This window comes from Ostrinia furnacalis, unplaced genomic scaffold (genome assembly GCF_004193835.3).
Source record: "Ostrinia furnacalis isolate ACB-3 unplaced genomic scaffold, ASM419383v2 OfSCF0535, whole genome shotgun sequence".
In the NCBI taxonomy this organism is placed as follows: Eukaryota; Metazoa; Arthropoda; class Insecta; order Lepidoptera; family Crambidae; genus Ostrinia; species Ostrinia furnacalis.
This window is the reverse complement of record NW_021130774.1, coordinates 799,468-819,304: the sequence shown is the minus strand read 5'-3', so window position 1 is coordinate 819,304 and position 19,837 is coordinate 799,468. Positions and strand designations below refer to the sequence as shown.

At 37.1% G+C, this 19,837-nt stretch overlaps 1 protein-coding gene across 1 annotated transcript; it reads right to left on the bottom strand.

Annotated features, from left to right (window-relative positions):
- Window positions 1–6,561: 6,561 nt before the first annotated feature.
- On the bottom strand, window positions 6,562–15,336 carry l(2)k09022 (HEAT repeat containing 1 homolog l(2)k09022). The gene is made up of 5 exons (XM_028322892.1): window positions 15,198–15,336; window positions 13,920–15,117; window positions 9,109–13,629; window positions 7,225–7,644; window positions 6,562–6,799 (listed from the first exon to the last, which is right to left on the bottom strand). The coding sequence occupies exons 2-5, from the start codon at window positions 15,086–15,088 to the stop codon at window positions 6,607–6,609; spliced, it is 6,303 nt and encodes a 2,100-aa protein (XP_028178693.1). The 5' UTR covers window positions 15,089–15,117; window positions 15,198–15,336; the 3' UTR covers window positions 6,562–6,606.
- Between the last annotated feature and the right edge of the window lie 4,501 nt (window positions 15,337–19,837).

Below are 19,837 nucleotides of genomic sequence, written 5' to 3'. Positions count from 1 at the left end.
GGAGGTATAATTAAAACTTGGCACGAGAATATTGAGTAGTTCTGTTTATAGAGTTTGAAAAAACGTAAGATAGAGTTTAAATTAAATGGTGGATTCTCCTTTTCACTGTCAAGAACTGGATATAAATTTGTAATGAAAGATAAAATCTTTTCAAGTACGAGTCAGAGTACAGTTTCAAGTCTTACGCACTGAGGATTCCAATATATTATATTTTATTCTGTTTTCAGTATTAGATGTTATAGCGGTAACAGAAATATTATCTGTGAATATTTTTATCTTCTAACCATCACAGCCTGATGACAGACAGACGGACAGTGGAGTCCCTTTAGGTACGCAACATTTATGGTACCTATTTATATACTTTTTTACCATGTTACACTCGTATGGCATTATCTTCAACCAAAACAGAAATTAGAGTATAAACACATCCATAAATAGGCACCTAGAATTCAAAGCACGTTTAGGATAGCGCGAGAAACAGTACATAGTACATAATGGCTACATCACAGGATCTACCCAGACTAGCTAAACTTTTGTTATAACTTCACTAATTTGCTGCCAACATCGGTGTAGGTAAAACTTGACAGCGGCCATCGACATGCTTAGTCCAGGAGACCACACCGGTGAAAAGTCCGGTATGCCCACTCTTAACCATGGGCAATCGAGTCATACAAGAAGTTAAGTACCTACTTCACAAGATACGATGTAAAATAAAATCATTTCTAAGAAACGCTACTTTCTTCGAGTCTAGGACGTGTCCACAAGATGATTAATTGTCTAGCTCTTTTCTTTGGCGTTTCTTTTTTTTTTATCCACAACGAGGAAGCTCTTGGCCTGTATCTCTGTAAGTGATGATCAGGCCGAAGGTGGAAGCGAGCTTCACCCGGAATCCTCAACCACGGAGGAACTGGCTATTTTACATCTAACTGCCGGAACACAACAATGCTGTTAACATTGTTGTTATGGCGACAGACTTAGGTAAGATGGTGGTAGCTAGCCAGGCGGACTTAAAACAAGCCCTACCACCAACCAAACCGAACAGAAAAATCTGCCCCCACTGAGAATCGAACCCGGGACCTCTGCGTCTGAAGCAGGTGGTCTTACCACTAGACCACAGAGGTGGTTTCTTCTCATCATCATCAGGTATTTCAGTCTCCATTGTAGTCCATACGACCCTCTTTCATTTACTTACTAGAGACAAGTTTTTCTTTGTCTCAAGCCCATTTTTACCATCAATCCCTAATTTTTAACACTTACTCATCAGGAATTTTGTGTTCATAGGGGTCACTTAAAAACTAAGGATTTATGGTGAAAACGGGCATCACTCTCCACCTGCAGGAGCACGACTCTAAATAAATTACCAGAGTCAAATGGAGGATTTAGCCTATTACTCCTCACGTTGATCAAAAAGTTCGGTTTTTCTTCTATCAAGTTAAGCTTCAACCACACCAACGCGTGCAGAAGGCTAATCACAGGTCGCGCGACCTATGACAGTTCAGGCGACCTGTCATCGCATTTGATCGCACCGTGATCGCGATGGCAATCTGCACGCATTGGTGCAATGTGTGTGGTTAAAGCATATATTAAGTAAGTTTGTATTACTGGAGTCAAAAAACTCATAATACAAGAGTACAATCAACCCCGTGTTACTTTTATTTGTACTCTACTGTGGTTACTTATAATATCGAGATAAACCTTAGGCGAAGTTCCCAGCACTTTTTTAATATTCACCCCGTGAAGTGTCAACAAAGTTTAAGGCTTAACCAACGAGTAGGTAGAGAACAGACAAACTATTTCTTACAGGCTCACGATTAAAGTGCCTAAGGGCTGATTTTTCAATTGTCGGATAACTTTTAACTGAAGAATAGGTTTGGGATATTGACAGTTTCAGTATGCGAAATATGTCAAAATGACAAGTTTATTCTTCAGTTAAAAGTTAACTGATGATTGAAAAATCAGCCCTTAATCAATCACTATGATGTGCACCATAGTTAAAGATAAACATAACTGATAACTATTAAACTACTCCGGATGATAATTTGTAGTTTCAGCTCAATTTGTGCCTCCCTTTTCATCATTATCATCATCATTTCAGCCATAGGAGGTCCACGTAAACATGATGGTGATGAACAACACCTCCTCTAATGATTTTCATAATGGCCGATTGGTAGGTCGTTGGTCCACCTTGTGGGTGGACATCCTACGCTGCGCTTTCCGGTACATCCCTTTTAATGCTGCTATGTAATTGACTAGGTATTCACTTAATAGACATGATAGCTACCCCACAATTAGGTTGAGACCGGTGATCTACCAACAGTGTTTTTGTTCAATTTTTTTTATGTTTCTCATGAAAAAGCTTCAAAAAGTCCTAAGTTACGACAAAATATAATACCTGTACGTAACTATATTGTAGGTCTTCTGTACTTCATAAATTCTGTGGCAGTTCTGCGCTTGGTGTAACTAAGTATTTAGTTGCGCTAAGAGGCGGTTCACCTTTTTGTACGGATAAGTTCTGAAGAGGGATAGCTAACTAAGAGGGATAGAGTAGAGAACAGCTGAAATTTTGTTATGTAGATATAGTAGGTATAAGCACAGATTACTAATAAGTAAGAACACAGAATAAAATTAACACCTACCTACCTACTGTTAGAATTTTATGTTACTTAATGCAAAGTAAAGCAGTAAAGTGATATTTTAGTCAACGCTCCTGCATTTTTTTTTTGCCATTTAGGTAGATTTTATTCTCGTTTGCCCACTTACACTGTACATAATTTTATTGGTTATTAGTGATTTGTAACTGTTACCGACAAGCTGAGTTTTCAGTTACTGCATGGGTTACTTACCGATAAGTTGAGTTATTGTGAAAATAGGTTTTCAAAAAAATTAAATAAGTTAGGTTTCATTTCGTGAAGTATTAAATGCCACTAAAATTTCAGCGCAAGGCGAACCTTTTAAAAAACCCTAACAATAAGTAAATCAATTGTTCTTTCTTATGATATCAGTATTCAGTTTATGATGAAGCTTATCATTTTCGTGGCTGGCTAGAATCCAATTTCGTTGGACCAAGCCAAGCTTTGTTAGTTCCTACTACAATCGGTTTTGCTTTGCACAGTGACACCACATTCACGAAGGGGAACCTCCAGACCCTCTGAACTAAATAAAAGAACAAGCCAATTTAGACTGAAAGCGATGTCAAGATTAAAGGAATTTAATTTCGATAACTTTGTCAGATCTGCTTTGTGAAAAATGCCGACCTGAGTTAGGCAAAGGTAAATTAACGTTCTTGGTTATTTGTGAGATCAATGACAATAGAGATGAATGAATGATTGTTATCTTCAGACTCGATAAGAAGACCTCATCATCATCATTAATTTCAGTCATAGGACGTCCACTGCTGAACATAGGCCTCTGAGAAGACGTACTACTCAATAATCGTTCATCATCATCATCATTTCTGCCAATGGCAAGTGCATGCCTTCGAAGACAAAGGGGTGGCAATATCTCTCGCTTTTCTCCAACCACTGCCAACTTGATAACTTATTTATAAATTAACTAGCTTTTGCCAACGGCTTCACCCGCGTGAAACATACAAACTTCCAACCCCCGTTTTACCTCCTTAGGGGTGGAGTTTCGTAATATCCGTTCTTAGTGGATGTCTACACCCTACAAGGAACCTACCTGCAAAATTTCAAGTTGGTAGGTGTTATGGTTGCTGCGATTTCGTGATTAATCAGTTAGTTAGTTACCTACCCTGCTTGATGAACAAAGTCTGCCCATCCCAACGTGTTAGCTGGTCTCTTTAGAGGCCTCATCTCATTCACATCCAATAACTTAGCATATTCTATGCATGCACTGCAGGTGGGCTTGGATGTTGCATTAGTGCAATTGGATAGTGCTGACTCAAACACCAACCGCGGACAGACTGTTCCGCAAATAACCAAACCACAGACATAGTGCTGCCATAATAGAGGTACATGAAGAAGACTTGGTTTGAAAACCAGCTGGCGTACTTAGGTTTAGGTTTAAAGAACATTTATTTGTCATTAAAAACCTTACAGTCACTTACCTACATGAACAATTAACAAATTTTATGTAGGTCTAGGTAGGGAGTAATTCACAAGCTGTCCATTAGCTAGCCAGAACAAGCAGATGTGCTACTTACTTGGCGGATAAAACCTAAATAAAAACCCTGAAGTATTAACGTATAAACATAAAAAATACCTTCAGGAGTTCAGTAGATTCTTATAACTTAGATCTAGAAGGTGCTTGTAGTTCAGGAGGTGCTTGTAGCTCAGGGAGTGCTTGTGGTTCAGGTGCTTCTAGCTCAGGAGGTGCTTGTAACTCAGGAGGTACTTGTGGTTCAGGTGCTTCTAGCCCAGGAGGAGCTTGTAGTTCATCAGGTGCTTGTAGCTCAGAAGGTTTTAATAGCTCAGGAGGTATTTGCACTCGTAGCTCAGCTCACCACAGTGGCATACTATGGGCTGGCAGGGAAAAAACCTCAACTAAGTACTTATACTTGTTGCGGGATGCGCATGAGCCTACCGTATCTATTACCATTAGTTGGAGCCGTACCGAGTTGCAGTTTAATTAAAATTATCCAACGACTGTACTGCGGTTTTTGTCGAGAATTTTGCGGTAAAAATCTTCTGAATGCGTGGCGCTCGTGTAGTGTGATGAGGATTTTGTGTACGCTCCATTTTCAAGTCTTTTCAATTAAGTTTAACGACTGCGTAAATACAATGGGAAGCTGAATTTCATTCCAAGCAAGCTGAAAAATAATATTTTAACAGTTTTAACATAAAATTGTATTTTGAGCTCTTCTTCTTCGTCGCTACACTCATGTGCATGTGGATTGAGTGATCCTTGCTTCAATCTTAACAAAAATCGAGGAAGTTTTACTTAAAATATGTTAAAACATTGCGATGAAGTTTAAAAATTTGTTAAACCTAAGATAAAAATGTTATGGCCAATAAATAGGAGCACTCATACCGCACGCTTTAAGAAAACGTCAACATGTTTATTTCAGAAAATAAAGCCTTTCCACTTCTTTTTATAGTATTGAAAAATTGTTAAGAATATGTTAAAACTATTAACAAATTCAGAAATTCCTTGCACGTCCCGTTCCAAAGTTATGACGATTATTTAGGATCACTCACACCGCACACGGGCCGTATGAGTGCTCTTCAAAATAATGACTTTTTATTAATAAATACGTTTTATTTCTGTTGGGAAATGTGTGCAAACTGACGAGCGAATTTGTTAAAGAATAAGTGTGACAAAACTTAAAAGCTGAAGGAAGAAATTAACCTTTATTCTTTCCTCCAATATGCCGTGTGAGTGATCCTTACTTTTACCTCTATCTGCTCATATGTAGTTCGTAGGCAGACTGAGATAGTATCTAAAATTGTTAATTGTTTTTAACAATTATTTGGCATATATTTTGCTTTTATTAAGAATCGTCATAACTTTGGAACGGGACGTGCAAGGAATTTCTGAATTTGTTAATAGTTTTAACATATTCTTAACAATTTTTCAATACTATAAAAAGAAGTGGAAAAGCTTTATTTTCTGAAATAAACATGTTGACGATTTCTTAAAGCGTGCGGTATGAGTGCTCCTATTTATTGGCCATAACATTTTTATCTTAGGTTTAACAAATTTTTAAACTTCATCGCAATGTTTTAACATATTTTAAGTAAAACTTCCTCGATTTTTATTAAGATTGAAGCAAGGATCACTCAATCCACATGCACATGCTACACTCTTGGTAGAGTGGTCGTGGTCGTCACAACTGGTTTGGTGGCAAGCTTCACAATCCTTCGCTATTCCTCCCGTATCAACCTTTCTTGTAGGTACACTCGTGGAGTGGACCATTGAGTGCGGTTTTGACCTGATCGGTCCAGCGCATGGGCGACCTGCCGCGCGCTCTTGTGCCTTCAACCTTCCCCTGTAAGACAAGTCGTTCAATAACTAATTATATGGCCAAAAAAACCGAGAATACGACTTTGGACAATGGAAGAAAGACGCTGTTAGATGTCAAGTTCCTAGATTTTGAGCTACCTTTGTAAAATACTAGGTTTGATCATAAATCGATCATCCAAATTATCATTTAAGTAGGTGGGCATTTTTAGTTGTAAGGGAAAAACAACAAAAACGATAATGAATTATAAGGTCATGTCGCCAGTTCGCGTCTTCCTACCAGTTAGCTATTGCTTTATCTTTATAAGTCTCATTTATCATTGTAGAAATTTGGGAGGAGTATAAAATGGTTCGAGGCCTGAATATTTAAGCAAGTTCTCAGGGAGCATACTTATTATTAATATTGATAACGACCGTTCTTTGAATTTACAATTGGTTATCAAATTACCGGTGGAAAATATTTTTTTAATTAGTCGGAGAAGCAAAAAGCAGCGACTTAATAAGGTACCTAATTTTCCAACTTTATTATTTTTATAATAACGACATCTAGTGACAACATTTTCTTTCATTACAGAATATCTTAGGGCGTAAACCAAAACATTTTAGTGCTACACAAAGCCAGTAGATGGAGTTAAACAACCATTTCTATCATATATTTATTCGACGATGTATTACAAAATTATTTTCTTAGAAGTATTTTTCCAAAGGTTCGCCAAGGATCTGTTCTAGCTTCCTGATGGCGTCTTTAGTGCACGTCTCTATCTTTTGGTCGCCGTCTTCTAGAAGTTCAGCGAGGAAGGGCACGCTCTCTGCTAGAAGTGGCAGCCAACTGCTGCCGAGTTGAGTGGCCATAGACACCAAGGAGTCCAATGCTAGGAGTCTGAAAGAAAAATTTGAAATTATAACCCCTACTAATAGTATAAATGCGAACGTAACTCTGTCTGAATGTCACGCTTTCATGCCAAAATCACTGAGCCGATTGTGATGAAATTAGGCTTGAGATACAGTCCCGGAAAAGGACATAGGATAGTTTTATCCCGGTTTTTGAAACAGGGACGCGCGGGATAAAGTTTTTCTGTGACAGGCAAAATTTCGCTCAGGCGAAGCCGCGGGCAAAAGCTACTTTAGAATAAAATAGAAAGGATATAGATTTTGCTTATGCCAGACAACTGTGAAAGCTTAAAATCCAATGGCTTTAAAAATAAAACGCAAGATGAAGTTAAAATTTTCAAAAAATGTCTAATACTGATTTGGCTTTTTTCCAAGATAAAAGTAATGAAATGAAAGATCTATGTAATTAATTACCTTATATCAGCATCATTATGCCTAGTCTTCAGCAGTATCTGATAATTCAGCAGCTTCCACAAAGAGTCATCGGCTGAAGCCACCGCAAACTGAGAGATGCACGGAATAATAATCTCTTCGGCCCTTGATTTAAGACTCTGAATGCCACCCAGCGTGTTCTCCAGCTGGTCTACCACTGGTTGCATGAGGGTTTCAAACCGGTCTTTGTTTATGAAGTTCTGACTGTCATATAAGAACACTATATGCAACGTCTTGATGATGTATTTGACCAGTGTGATGCATTTTTCCTCGGAATCGTAGAAAAGGTCTTCAGTTTTGCTATTGTTGCATGAGTCAAGGAGATCCGATGCGTTCTTGATGAAGTGCCCAGCGAAAAGAACGAATAAGCCTTTCAGCTGGTCGGCGATTGCACTGCTCAGTCTGAAAGATTAATTAGATATTACAGCACAAATATTACGTTTAAAGTACCAAAATTTATTAAAAATTGTGTGGTTTTAAGGCTCAATTGTTATAGTCAGTATGAAATAATTTGGTACAGACACCTGATGTAGCCAAAAAGTTCACAGCACGTCTTTGTTACAATGAGGGTTTTCGCGATTGAAAAATCCGCCAGATAGGAATACGTAGACGCGAGGTCCAAATGTTGCATGATTGGTGGATTTTGACATATCTGTCAATGGATTTTTCAATCGCGAAAACTCTCATTGGATTAACCTCGTAAGACCGAAGAGTAAATTTTGTCGACTTCTAAGTATCGCCGAATGTGCTTTCAGAAGAACGAATAATTTGTAGTAGTAAACGCCGAGGACTTCGAGTAAAAAAAAAACTATGTTAGAGATTTTCTTTTGCATTCATATTTTCAGGGGCCCTAGATAATAGTGCATAGAGCTTATTTTAGGTGAAAAATAATAGAAAAATGTTTTCTCTTAAAAGAACATTCGGTATTACAGACTTTAAAAATAAAAAGTTAATAAATTGTATTTTTTACTTTAAAGTAAAACATAAATGTAAACTTTTTAATAAATTAATACTACATAAAGATACAATAATGATATAAATAAATGTAACTGAAAAGGTACAAGTGTCTTAATTTTATTTAATGTTTCATAATTAGTACTTTTAAAAGTACTATCGGTTTTATAACATACAATAATGATAGGTTAGAATGTATAAAAAGTAAAGTGAATATTCATGTTAATTATAATATTTATTAAACTAAAAATCATAACATTCTCATGGTAATTTTTCTCAATCATATAATAATTTTAAAAGTCCAATACTCAATCCATCTCAATAGAAAAAAATGTACAAAAATAAAACTTTCACCATCAAGACCGAATGTTCCTTGCAAAGAACTATTATTTTCAAACGAAAAAAAATCTTACAAAACTTCTTCGAATTGGTAAAAATATATTTTTTGCTTGTTTAGCAGTATTTAAACTTAAATTATACTGGTTAGTTTTTCAATTAAACAACGCTTTCGTGAAGAAAAAAAATTATTCGTACATCACGTCCTCTCGGAAGAACCACCTTGTCAAAGAAAAATGATAATTTGACAGTGACATTTTGTTTTTTTTACATTAATAAGTTCGGATACCTGATTTTGAATAATTTAAGCCAAAGACTATCACTCTTTTTGTTCGATAGGCGCGAATTTTTGAACTTAAAATTATCGCTAAAGTTTTAGTTCCTCTGAAGGCACATCCGGCGATACTTACAATTCACCTCCGAAAATGTCTCGGCGTTACTGACTACAAAGTTTTAGTTCCTTCTGAGGCACATCCGGGCTTACGAGGTTAAGGTTGTGTTGTCACCTTTTTGGCCACTTTGGTTGTCACGAACTTTTAGATTCTGTACAAGAACATTTAAATATTATAAACATACCTGTAGAAAGTGATAGCCCTGTCCTTTTGTCCATCCACATTAGTCCTGATGGCCCAATCGTATATCTTAAAGTAGAAAGGCCTGAAACTGGTCTCCGAAAGCTTCAGCACCAATTTTACCAACGCATTCACCACTTCATCTTCTGCGTTGTCGATCACATTAGCGTCTATATCCTTATCTGTTGCGTTGCTTCGCAACTGTAATGCTGACAGGAAGAATGACGTCAGATCTTGCTGCAAAGCCGTGAAGTCAGCAGTCGTCACATTAGCAAAACTTTCAGCCAACACAGACATCACTGGGCCAATGGCGTCATAGTGTTCTCTATCCAACAACAGCTGATGTGTCTCATTCGCAACAGGGATCAGCACTCTCGGCGGAATCGAACTCGCGATTTTCTTCTTAATCGTAACCAATTTCGTCACGATCGCGGACACTTTGCTGCACTCCTGGTCGAACGTCTGCCACTTGGCTAGCAGTATCGCGTATTCGTACAGTATCTTTTGCAAATACGGACTCAAAAACAGAGGGAGGCTTTCAACAATCTTCGATATAGCCGTGACAGTGCTCAGTAGTATAAGTTCGGGGGTTTCTGCTTCCCTTTGCTTCTTCAGAACTTTTATAAGAGCTGGCATAAACTTCCTCAGGCTAGCTAATGCGTGTGCCTTCAGATTGCTGCATAGTTCAGCTAGACATAGCACTACAGAAGCCATGACGTTACTCGTGATGTTCGAATTGCATGTATATTCTGTGACGGTGTCCAGAACCGACTTGAAAGGCTCAGGATTTTCTGACGCCAACATTCTCGTTAGCAGCTTCAGAGAAAGTAACGCAGTTTGTTGGTTCAATTCAAGCTCTTGAGCTGCTGTCTCGTTCTGACTTTCTGATTTGTTCTCAATCGTCTTAATTATATCAAGCAATGCAGGCAGCAGGGAAAACAAAAGATCTTTATTCACGTCATTGAACATTTCTGGACTGAACTGGATTTTGGAGTTCAGTAACTCCATTGATTTCCTTCGGACCGCTTGCAAGGTGTGCTTCAGTAATCCTCTAACAACGGATAAGAACATAGGAGCAGATAGCAAGTTGTTGGTATTGTCCAATAGGTCGTAGCTGTGATGCAACATGACCCGCCAGTACTTGGCAGTTTTCTCGTCATTGAACTTAGAAATGCTTTGGATAAATGTCAGGATGTTAATAATGAAGTTTTTGTAATGAGTCTCCATCGCTTTAATGTCAGTGGCTTGGGAACTGTGTTGGATAAATCTAGATGATGCGAGGCAGTTGTTCATGAATGTAATAATAACGTATTTGTACTGACGGAGCTGAACTGCGGAATGGCCATTTACGCTGAAAATGTCGCTCGGATCGACGTCAGTGTCCATGGAATCTTCGTCTTTCTGAACCGGCAGAGACTTAATGTAGCCCATGAGTTTTATGAAGTTTTCTATCCCTACTTCTGGCGAGAATTCAAGCAGGATATTCTGTCCAAAGTCTAACCTATTCATTGGCGATTCCTGATCAGCCAATGTTCTGTTCTGACGCTTATCTTTCTTCTTTTCGTCATTGAAATGGGTGATGTGTGTCTCCAAAAGTAAGCCAAGGAACACCCAAAGGAATTGGTTCGGGCCGAGGGTCTCCACCAGTTTCTTGTATAGAGGCAAACGTCTATGCTCTGGGACGTGCAAGACCACATCAGCAAATATTCTTAGCACTGGAACTATGCGGTTCTGTAGCTGCTGTAATTCTTTCTCTGAGTATTCTTCGACATCTCTGTCCAATTTCACGAGAATGGGAATAAGGGTTTCAATTATTTTTATTATGATCTGGAAGCTGTAAGCATCGTCATGCCTTAGAACTGATGATCCCATGAATGTAAATATCTCCATTGTATGATGGAGTACTTGTTCCGGGAGCATATACGCAGCGTGAGATAGGAGGATCAAGGCATGATGATGGGTCTGAGGATTCTGTGTTCCTCTGATGGACTGCACTACCAGTTCCACTTTGAAATGAGATTTGAGCGACTTTATCTGGTCTCTGTCCTTGTCATCAACAAACTTCTTGCAGTAATACCACAAAGACGAAAGAATGAGCTGTTTGGTGTACTCCACATACGACTGCTCCTCAAATCTCAAGCATTTGCTCAGCAATTCAAACATCAACGACACAAATGTGCCATCGACAGTCATTTTCTTTTTGTTCTGGACATATTCTAGCATAGTGACCCCCAATTTCCATTCATTTGTTTCAGTGACTTGGTAAGACAACATAGATACTGAGGACTTCTTCTTTTTAGATTCCTTTGCTGCTGGATCAGCTGCAGTTAACATGCTCTGTAATATGGGTTTGAAATCAGAGAAGTTAAGGTGGATTTTCTTCATAACTTTAGCAGCAGAGCTTGCTATCGTCGGGTTATTACTAAAAGCACCAGCTGAAGCGATAAGAAGAACCAAATCTTTAGTTCTCTCATCAGGAACTTTCTTGAAAACATCCTCATCAATTTGCTTCATGATCAAGACACAAGGACTGGTGACCGTTTGTCCTTCTTCAAGAATACATTCTCTGTACTCTTTCAAGCCTACTGTTATTGACTTCCAAATCTGATCTTTCGCGAATGTGGTAATAGTACTGTCGTTGATCTGACTGTAAACATGTTTGAACATGTTCGATTCGTAGATATTGAAACAGAATTTTAAATTCAGCTCATTCTGAGCCAAAGTCTTCTCCAATGATTGTAGAGCAGATACTATGTACGGGAATGTACTTGCACTGTTGATATTGTACAGGAGTTTCAGAAAGCTGGAAGTTATATGAGGTGGGGTGTCAGATGCCAAAATATGAGTGAATTTCGCCAGACAGTTCTTTTTGAATATTTTCGTGGCTGGAGCTGACTGACTCAGAACTGTATTCAAGACTTGTGGTATCTGTTCATGGTCTAACAGCAATTCTTCTTTATGCGCGAGAAGCTCTGTAAATAGTTGTACATAAACTTTGTTTTTATCTGGCTCCAGTCTCAGCAAGTTATTTATTGAGTCGATAGCGCACTGCCGGATTGCCGTAATAGGATTGTTCAAGTTGAATAATATCATCAGAACTACGACATCCGATTCATATAACCATTCAGCATCTTTTAAAGAAAAGAAATTGTTGAGTAGCTTCAAACTTCTCAACTGCAATTCTGGGCCAATCACATCTTTAGCGTCATTCGCGTATAAAATATGGCCGCAAGCAAAGTTAGCAATAAATTCGAATCTCTCACGGGAATTTTTGAAGAATTTCTGTAAAAGTTGTTTCAATAGATTTACGTAATTCTTCTCGTACGAAGGTATTGCACAGCCTGTAATACAGATCTCATACAATCTCCTCACTAGTATAGTTTCATTATCTTCACACACATTGCACCACGGTTTTGGGAGGCTTTTCACAGGCATGTCTTCAATAATTCTCGAAAAAATATACTCAACAACTTCGAAAAGAATCTTATTTTGTTTCGACAACTTGACATATTCTGGCATGATCTTGTTCGAGAATGTCTGGTCTTCGGAACTTGCGACTATCACTCTGTCCTCTACTTCAACAGACTCCAACAACAAGTTTAAAGTGACGGTTATTTCATCAACGGACGCTACTTTAAAAGAGCAGGTTTTCAGGAGTAAAAAGGTGTAGATATCCAGAGTGTTGTTTTTATTTAGCTGATAAACGTCTAGAAGATCGTCAAAGTGCTTCACTCTATCTACAAATAGAGCCTTGAAAACCAATTGATTTAAGACCTCGTGGTTATCTTTGTAAGAAGAGTTTAGGTTTAGGGCTTTAGCCAGTCCCAATTTGCGTCCCCATTTTGCATTCAAAATGTCCCATGCTGTGCGAGCCGATTCCTCACAGTCGGGGAAGAGGTATGGTACCAGAGACAAAACAGTCTCTTGGTTTACTGGCAGAATATCCAAAGAGCAGAGTTTAGAGATAGCAAGGCGGATGACACTTCTCCATTTCTTAGACGTTTTGCTGACAATATTAACCAGCACCTTAGTTGCATCTATTTCATTGAGAGCTTCATTCAAATATTGACTTGGGATTTCCAATGCTGCCGTGACGACGTTAATATCATCATCATTCAACCTGTTCACAATGGAGTCTTTAACAAATTCAACATTTTCAATTTTTAGTGCGTCAAACTCCTTGCTGATATATTTAACTGCTTCAACTCTTAATTCTGGATTGACATTATTAAGGTTTTCAAATAGATAAGTACCACCTACTTGGTGAGCTACTGAAGGTTTGAAACCTAACACTCTGGCCAAGTTAAGTCTTTTTTTAGTAGCACCTTTGTTTTGAGAGCTCATTTCCTGTTTGATTACTTTGTCAAAAGCATCAGGGTATTTATTTTCAATGCTTTTTAGGAATTCCGAGTACCATTCAAGTATTTTAGAGGAACAGTCTTCTTCATCTATTATCTCAATATCACTCTCATCCGCATCTTTTACCTTGACTGCTTTTGGTGATCTGTAGGCATCGAGGACACACCTGAAAATTTGTTGAAAAATAAAATATTATTAATATTATGGTCATGAATATTTTCTCACAAGTGGAATAGCACCACTTTGTTTGAGTGAATAAGAATATCAATTAAAATAATTAATAAAATTAAATTATAGCTTATTATTAACCTGATATAAACTGTATTACTGTCAAGTTCCATCAAAATCAGATGAGTAGATTTTGAATGAAAGACATACATTAATATAAAAGACTAAACAGGACATTTGGTAAAGACTTTCTACAAGACAACAATAAGAGAAAATAAATTAACTTACTTGACAATAGATTCTGGTTGTTGATTCTTCAAATCCACTTCATCAATCAGTGTTTGTGGCAACTGTCGGAACCTTGTGAACTGTTCCGTATCTTTTTGCAGTAACCGAAGAACACTTGACAGAAACGCTAGCACAAACGGCTGAATGTTCTGCTTATGCTCCACAGATCTCTTCATATATCCGCACAGATCGTTCATTATATCCAATGAAATGTTATTCAGAATAGTCTCCGACATATGCTTCATGTGAGTTTGGTGGGCATATAGCATAGTAATCAAAATAGCTATATCATAAGTCATATCAAATTCTGTGGTCAGTAGTTTAAGAACAATATCGTTAAGAATCTCACCTTTAAGAGTAGCCTTTGTAAATAAAAATCCCAAAACAATGTAGGCTGCTGAACGAAAATCTACAATAGACGATTCAATAGCCTTCAACACTGTGGGTAGGAGAGCGTTAATCGTCCCTTCGTTAACATGTTTCCCACTCTCTAATACTCCCAAAGCAGTTTGACAGAAGAATGCAAACACAGTGTTCAGCTGAGAAGATCGTTCACCAAACTCTTTAACATACTTCAACGTCATCTTTGCAGTAAACTGCAACGAAGCAGAGTTGGACAGACAATGATTGTACCAAACTTGATTACTGAGTGGAACTCCATTCTTCTGCATTGGTCGCAGCCAATTCCACCTGTTCGTATTAGCTTTTAATGGCATAATTTGTATGAAACGGACAAAAATGTTGGATCCATGGTACGGCAGTATCAATGCCATGATCGCATCCTGGTTGTACTCGTGAATATGGTACCTGTTCACAAGCCATTCTAGTGCTTTGTGTGAAGATTGGAGTAAGAAGTATGGAGAGATTTGTAATAAAAACTTTTCAATAGTTTGATCAAGATTTTGGTTGACTTCTTTGCTTTGGACGGCTCTTTCAAATTCCTTGGACGATTGACTGAATAGGGAGTCTTCATAAACTCTAAATCCTTCGTATAACGCTATCAAATCATTCAGCCCGCTCAGACCAATCTCATAGAAGGTGTCCCTATCCTTGAGGCCGGCTTCTTTTGGGTCAAAGAGTAAGGATGCCTTCTTCTTACCCTCCTTATAAATTGCAGACTGCGGAGCTGACAGCTTTTTCAGCTGCTCCGATAACGAAGTGGCTGCCATTGTGTTAGAATTGATCCTTACTTTTAAATCTGAAATAAATAATACCACGACTAAGAAACATAACCTAAATAAAAGTTTGCTAAAAACTGTTTTTGTGATTCAAACTTACGGTTGGGTAAAGAACGCAAACCATAACATGCGTTGCTTCAAGATGTTTTTCTAGGATTTTTCGATTTTTATAGCACTTTTTCGAAATTCATCACAATAAAATCACAACAACAAATCCACGTTTTTCGTGGTTTTTGACAAAAAACTGACAGTTGACAGATCTAGAGATGAGGCATGTTGGATTATGTATGTCATCGGAAAATAACAAGACTCGTAAGTTGATCAATTTTCTAGGAAGTTGATCAACTCTCGGAAAATAACAAACGGCAGTTGAAATGTACTATTTAACGCATCGAATTTTAGCTAATTGGTCAACTTACGGTACCTAGCCGTAATTTAATAATTAACTATACAGTGTGAGTCACGTTAAAGTGTACATATGAAAATAGATGAAACTAGACCTATTTTTATCGACAAAAAAGAGGTCAAAAATTTTTTGAGATTTTTTTTGAATTTTTTATAGAATTTTTTTTCTTCCAATTACTTATTGTAAAGAAAACGTAATAACTTTTAAACTAAGCGGTATATCCTGATAAAATAAAAACAGTAATAATGCTAAATAACAGGCGATACTAAAAAAATACATAAAATACACAAAAAAGGCCAACAAATAATAAAAAATGATACTTTTTGAATAAAATCTGCTTTTAAATTCGTGTTTTTTTGGTTATTTGATAAATTTCTCCAAAAAATGCCCCTATAACCGGTGGTTTTTATTACTTTGTATTATTCTCTATCGTATTACCTTCGTAAAACCAAAAATCGCATGTCTCTATCCCTATCACAACGTTTGCAATGATCGTTTGAACTAAGCCTCTCCGGGCGCGCCATTCAAAGCTTCGTTAACAACGAAACTGAAAATGGCTCTATATTTGTAATTTTGATAAAGACAAGTTAGATTTCAAATAAAAACAAAAGATTTCAAAGTAAAATAAACATTTTAGTTAAAATTAAAATTGTCTCTACCTGTAGCGGAGAATAATGTTGTGGCAGGCCTTTGTTCAAACGATCATAGCAAATGTTGTGATAGGGATAGAGACATGCGATTTTTGGTTTCACAAAGATAATACGATAGAGAATAATAAAAAGTAATAAAAACCACCTGTTATAGGGGCATTTTTTGGAGAAATTTATCAATTAACCAAAAAAACACGAATTTAAAAGCAGTTTTTTTTTCAAAAAGTATCATTTTTTTTTATTTGTTGTCATTTTTTGTATAATTTATGTATTTTTTTAGTATCGCCTGTTATTTAGCATTATTACTGTTTTTATTTTATCAGGATATACCGCTTAGTTTAAAAGTTATTACGTTTTCTTTACAATAAGTAATAGGAAGAAAAAAAATTCTATAAAAAAATTAAAAAAAATCTCAAAAAATTTTTGACCTCTTTTTTGTCGATAAAAATAGGTCTAATTTCATCTATTTTCATATGTACACTTTAACGTGACTCACACTGTATTGCTACAAGTAAAATCATCCACAAATGGGCCAATCGTTGCCCAGTGTACTATTTGACGATACACTATTATCCGTCACTTAATACACTTTTCTCTGATTGGTCGACAGACACTTAGATTATGTTGTTTTAATATTTACATTTTAGAGATAGGGATATTAAAGTTCGTCTATGCTATACAGGGTGACTGGAACTGAANAGAATGAATACACTACAGCTTTGTTGTGTGAGTAAAAAATACAGCATGTTCCATTATGTAAGACGAAATGAATTTTTATTTTTGTTAGAAAATGTAACTTTGTAAAATCATTATAAAACACATACTCAAATTTGGTGAACTTGTTCAGTGTACCGTATAGATGCCCCCATTAAAAGGAATGTAGCTAGTTTAGAAGGACCCTGTATACCTACTTCTTGGCACTTATAATACCGACATACATAATTTAAAAAAGTCTTCAAGCAAGAACACTTGACTTCAAGTTTTTTAACTTTCTAGAGTAGTCCTGAATAGATCCTTAAATCATTTTGACTGTCATAATCGATTACAGTAGGTAGCGGAACTGTAATTTCCAGTTCTTTTGTTGAATAGTCTTATACTTTCGCAAAAATGTTCTTTTTTTTTGGCTCCTTTAAAGAGGTGTAAGTTTCTTTCCCTTCGGCTAAAAGGATAACGTACATAGCACCTTTACAAGTAGCCTCAAACATAAAGCATAAAGCATACCTTTACCCATTTTACCCAATCATCGAACTGAGAAAAATCTGAAATCCGACATTTATCACCTTCTTCCATCCATGTCTTCAATTATTATCTTCGTTCGAAAAACAATCAAAAAAATATATTTTAGCCTATTTACTTATTTTGATCAGAGTGTTTAAAATAATCAAAGTCACTCACGTACTTACTTTTTCCGAAAGAATCCAATAGGCAGGTTTGCAGTACACCAAAATGTTATCACATTATCTGCACCATGTAACAGCAGTTTTTGTACGTTAGCTGGCATATAAAACTATAGGAGAGGTGTACATAATGGATCTGCAATAATGTGTGGCAATACGGCTCGGAAACGTGGCATCTCAATATAGGCCTTATAAATAAGCTCAAAATTGCACAACGTGCTATGGATAGGGCTATGCTCGGTGTTTCTTTACAAGATCGAATCAGAAATGAGGAGGAGATCCGTAAACGAACCAAAGTCGTTGACATAGCCCAACGGATTAGCAAGCTAAAGTGACAATGGGCAGGGCACATAGTACGCAGAACTAATGGCCGACGGGGCAGCAAGGTTCTGGAGTAGAGGCCACGTACCGGAAAGCGCAGCGTAGGACGCCCACCCACAAGGTGGACCGACGACCTCATAAAGGTAGCAGGAAGGCGCTGGATGCAGGGCACCACCAAGCGGCCATTGTGGAAATCATTGGGGGAGGCCTATGTTCAGCAGTGGACGTTCTATGGTTGAAATGATGATGGATGATGAATAATGTGTAGAAGAGGGTTACGGTTATTTCCATTTATGATGGAATTATTTGACTAACTGAATGGAGAGCCATAAAAATGTATTGTTTACTATATGGTTTGAAACCCTTACTGAACCCAGTACCTACTGTAATCGATTATGACAGTCAAAATGATTTAAGGATCATCTATTCAGGACTACTCTAGAAAGTTAAAAGACTTGAAGTCAAGTGTTCTTGCTTGAAGACTTTTTTTAATCATGAATGTCGGTATTATAAGTGCCAAGAAGTAGGTATATACCTAGGTAAAGGGTTGATCTATCTTNTTACGATTTGGCCTTGATATAAATGCATATTAGTGTTAAATTTGACTTATTACTTATTAATCAATAAACTTAAGTGAGAAAAATTCAATAAAAATAAAGAAAAGATACCAATTGAAATAATTATAAAATTATTTGTTTTCACCCGGTGTAAACACCCACGGGTGGAATGAAACGGGTTTTTATTGGGTTTTTACCCTCATGTGGGTTTTTACCCGGGTGGAAACCCATCTCTAATTATTACCACACAAAACAACAATTGCTAATTTTACTACTGTGAATAAAGAAAATAGATAGATTTGTTTACGTTTAAACCGGTAATGGCGGCGGCCGGGTGGCGGGGAGCGGTATAAAAGCACGGGAGTCTTTTAACCAATCAACGTGCACCTTGCCTTTGTCGGATGATTTAACGGCAAGACGCCGTAAATTAATCAACTTACTAAAATACATACGTTATATAGTACATTTCAAATGCCGTTTATTATTTTCCGAGAGTTGATCAACTACCTAGAAAATTGATCAACTTACGAGTCTTGTTATTTTCCGGTGACATGTACACAGATCACAGAGTCAATACTTGTACTAAATTCGATACTAGTGCATAATTCATCATTTCAATTTCTGCCCGGCCGGGAATCGAACCCGGGACCTCTCGGCATAGTAGGTAGTCCGTTCTGAACCACTACACCAAACGGCCGACAATATACTTCGTTTAATAAAAATAATTAGACATAAAACAAAATATAATAATATCAGTATCAATGAAAGTAAAATGCAAGGTAGAAAGAAAATTAGGCCACGAGCATGACAGCCGAAGGGTGGAGGAGGAGGGTGGAGAGGTCGGTCGGAGTCGAGTATCGGCCTGTACTCGATAACTCGACGTCTGAGGAACGCTGGTTCGAATTCGAACCCCACTGGCGCACACCGCCGATAGGCTAGTTTCCTAAAAAAATAGTTCGTAAATTAAATTAAAATTAAAAAATAATTTACGTCATTAATAATCAAAAAATAACATGTCATCACAAGTAATTATTACAAAGTTTTCATGCGTTGAAGTTCCGCGTGACGTCATAAAGTGCTACACTGTTAAGCACGCTTTGACGTTACGGGCTTCATCTTTTGAACTTTGTCGCGCTTTATCTCTACCAGACAGTTTTCGTTAGTTTGAGCACATACTAACAAATTAAAAGCCGACGCAACTATCGGCTGACTAATGGGACTGTTACTAATTTGAAAAATACATAAATGATAGATTTTTTATTCAGAACAACAAATTAAATGTCACAGTCATGTGCATAACTGTTACGAGATTATGAATGAGAAACGGCAAATATTCCTAACTTGCAAAATGCAAGATTGAATGAAAAAGTATACCTACAAGGTATAATTTGAAAATGTTTAACAATGAA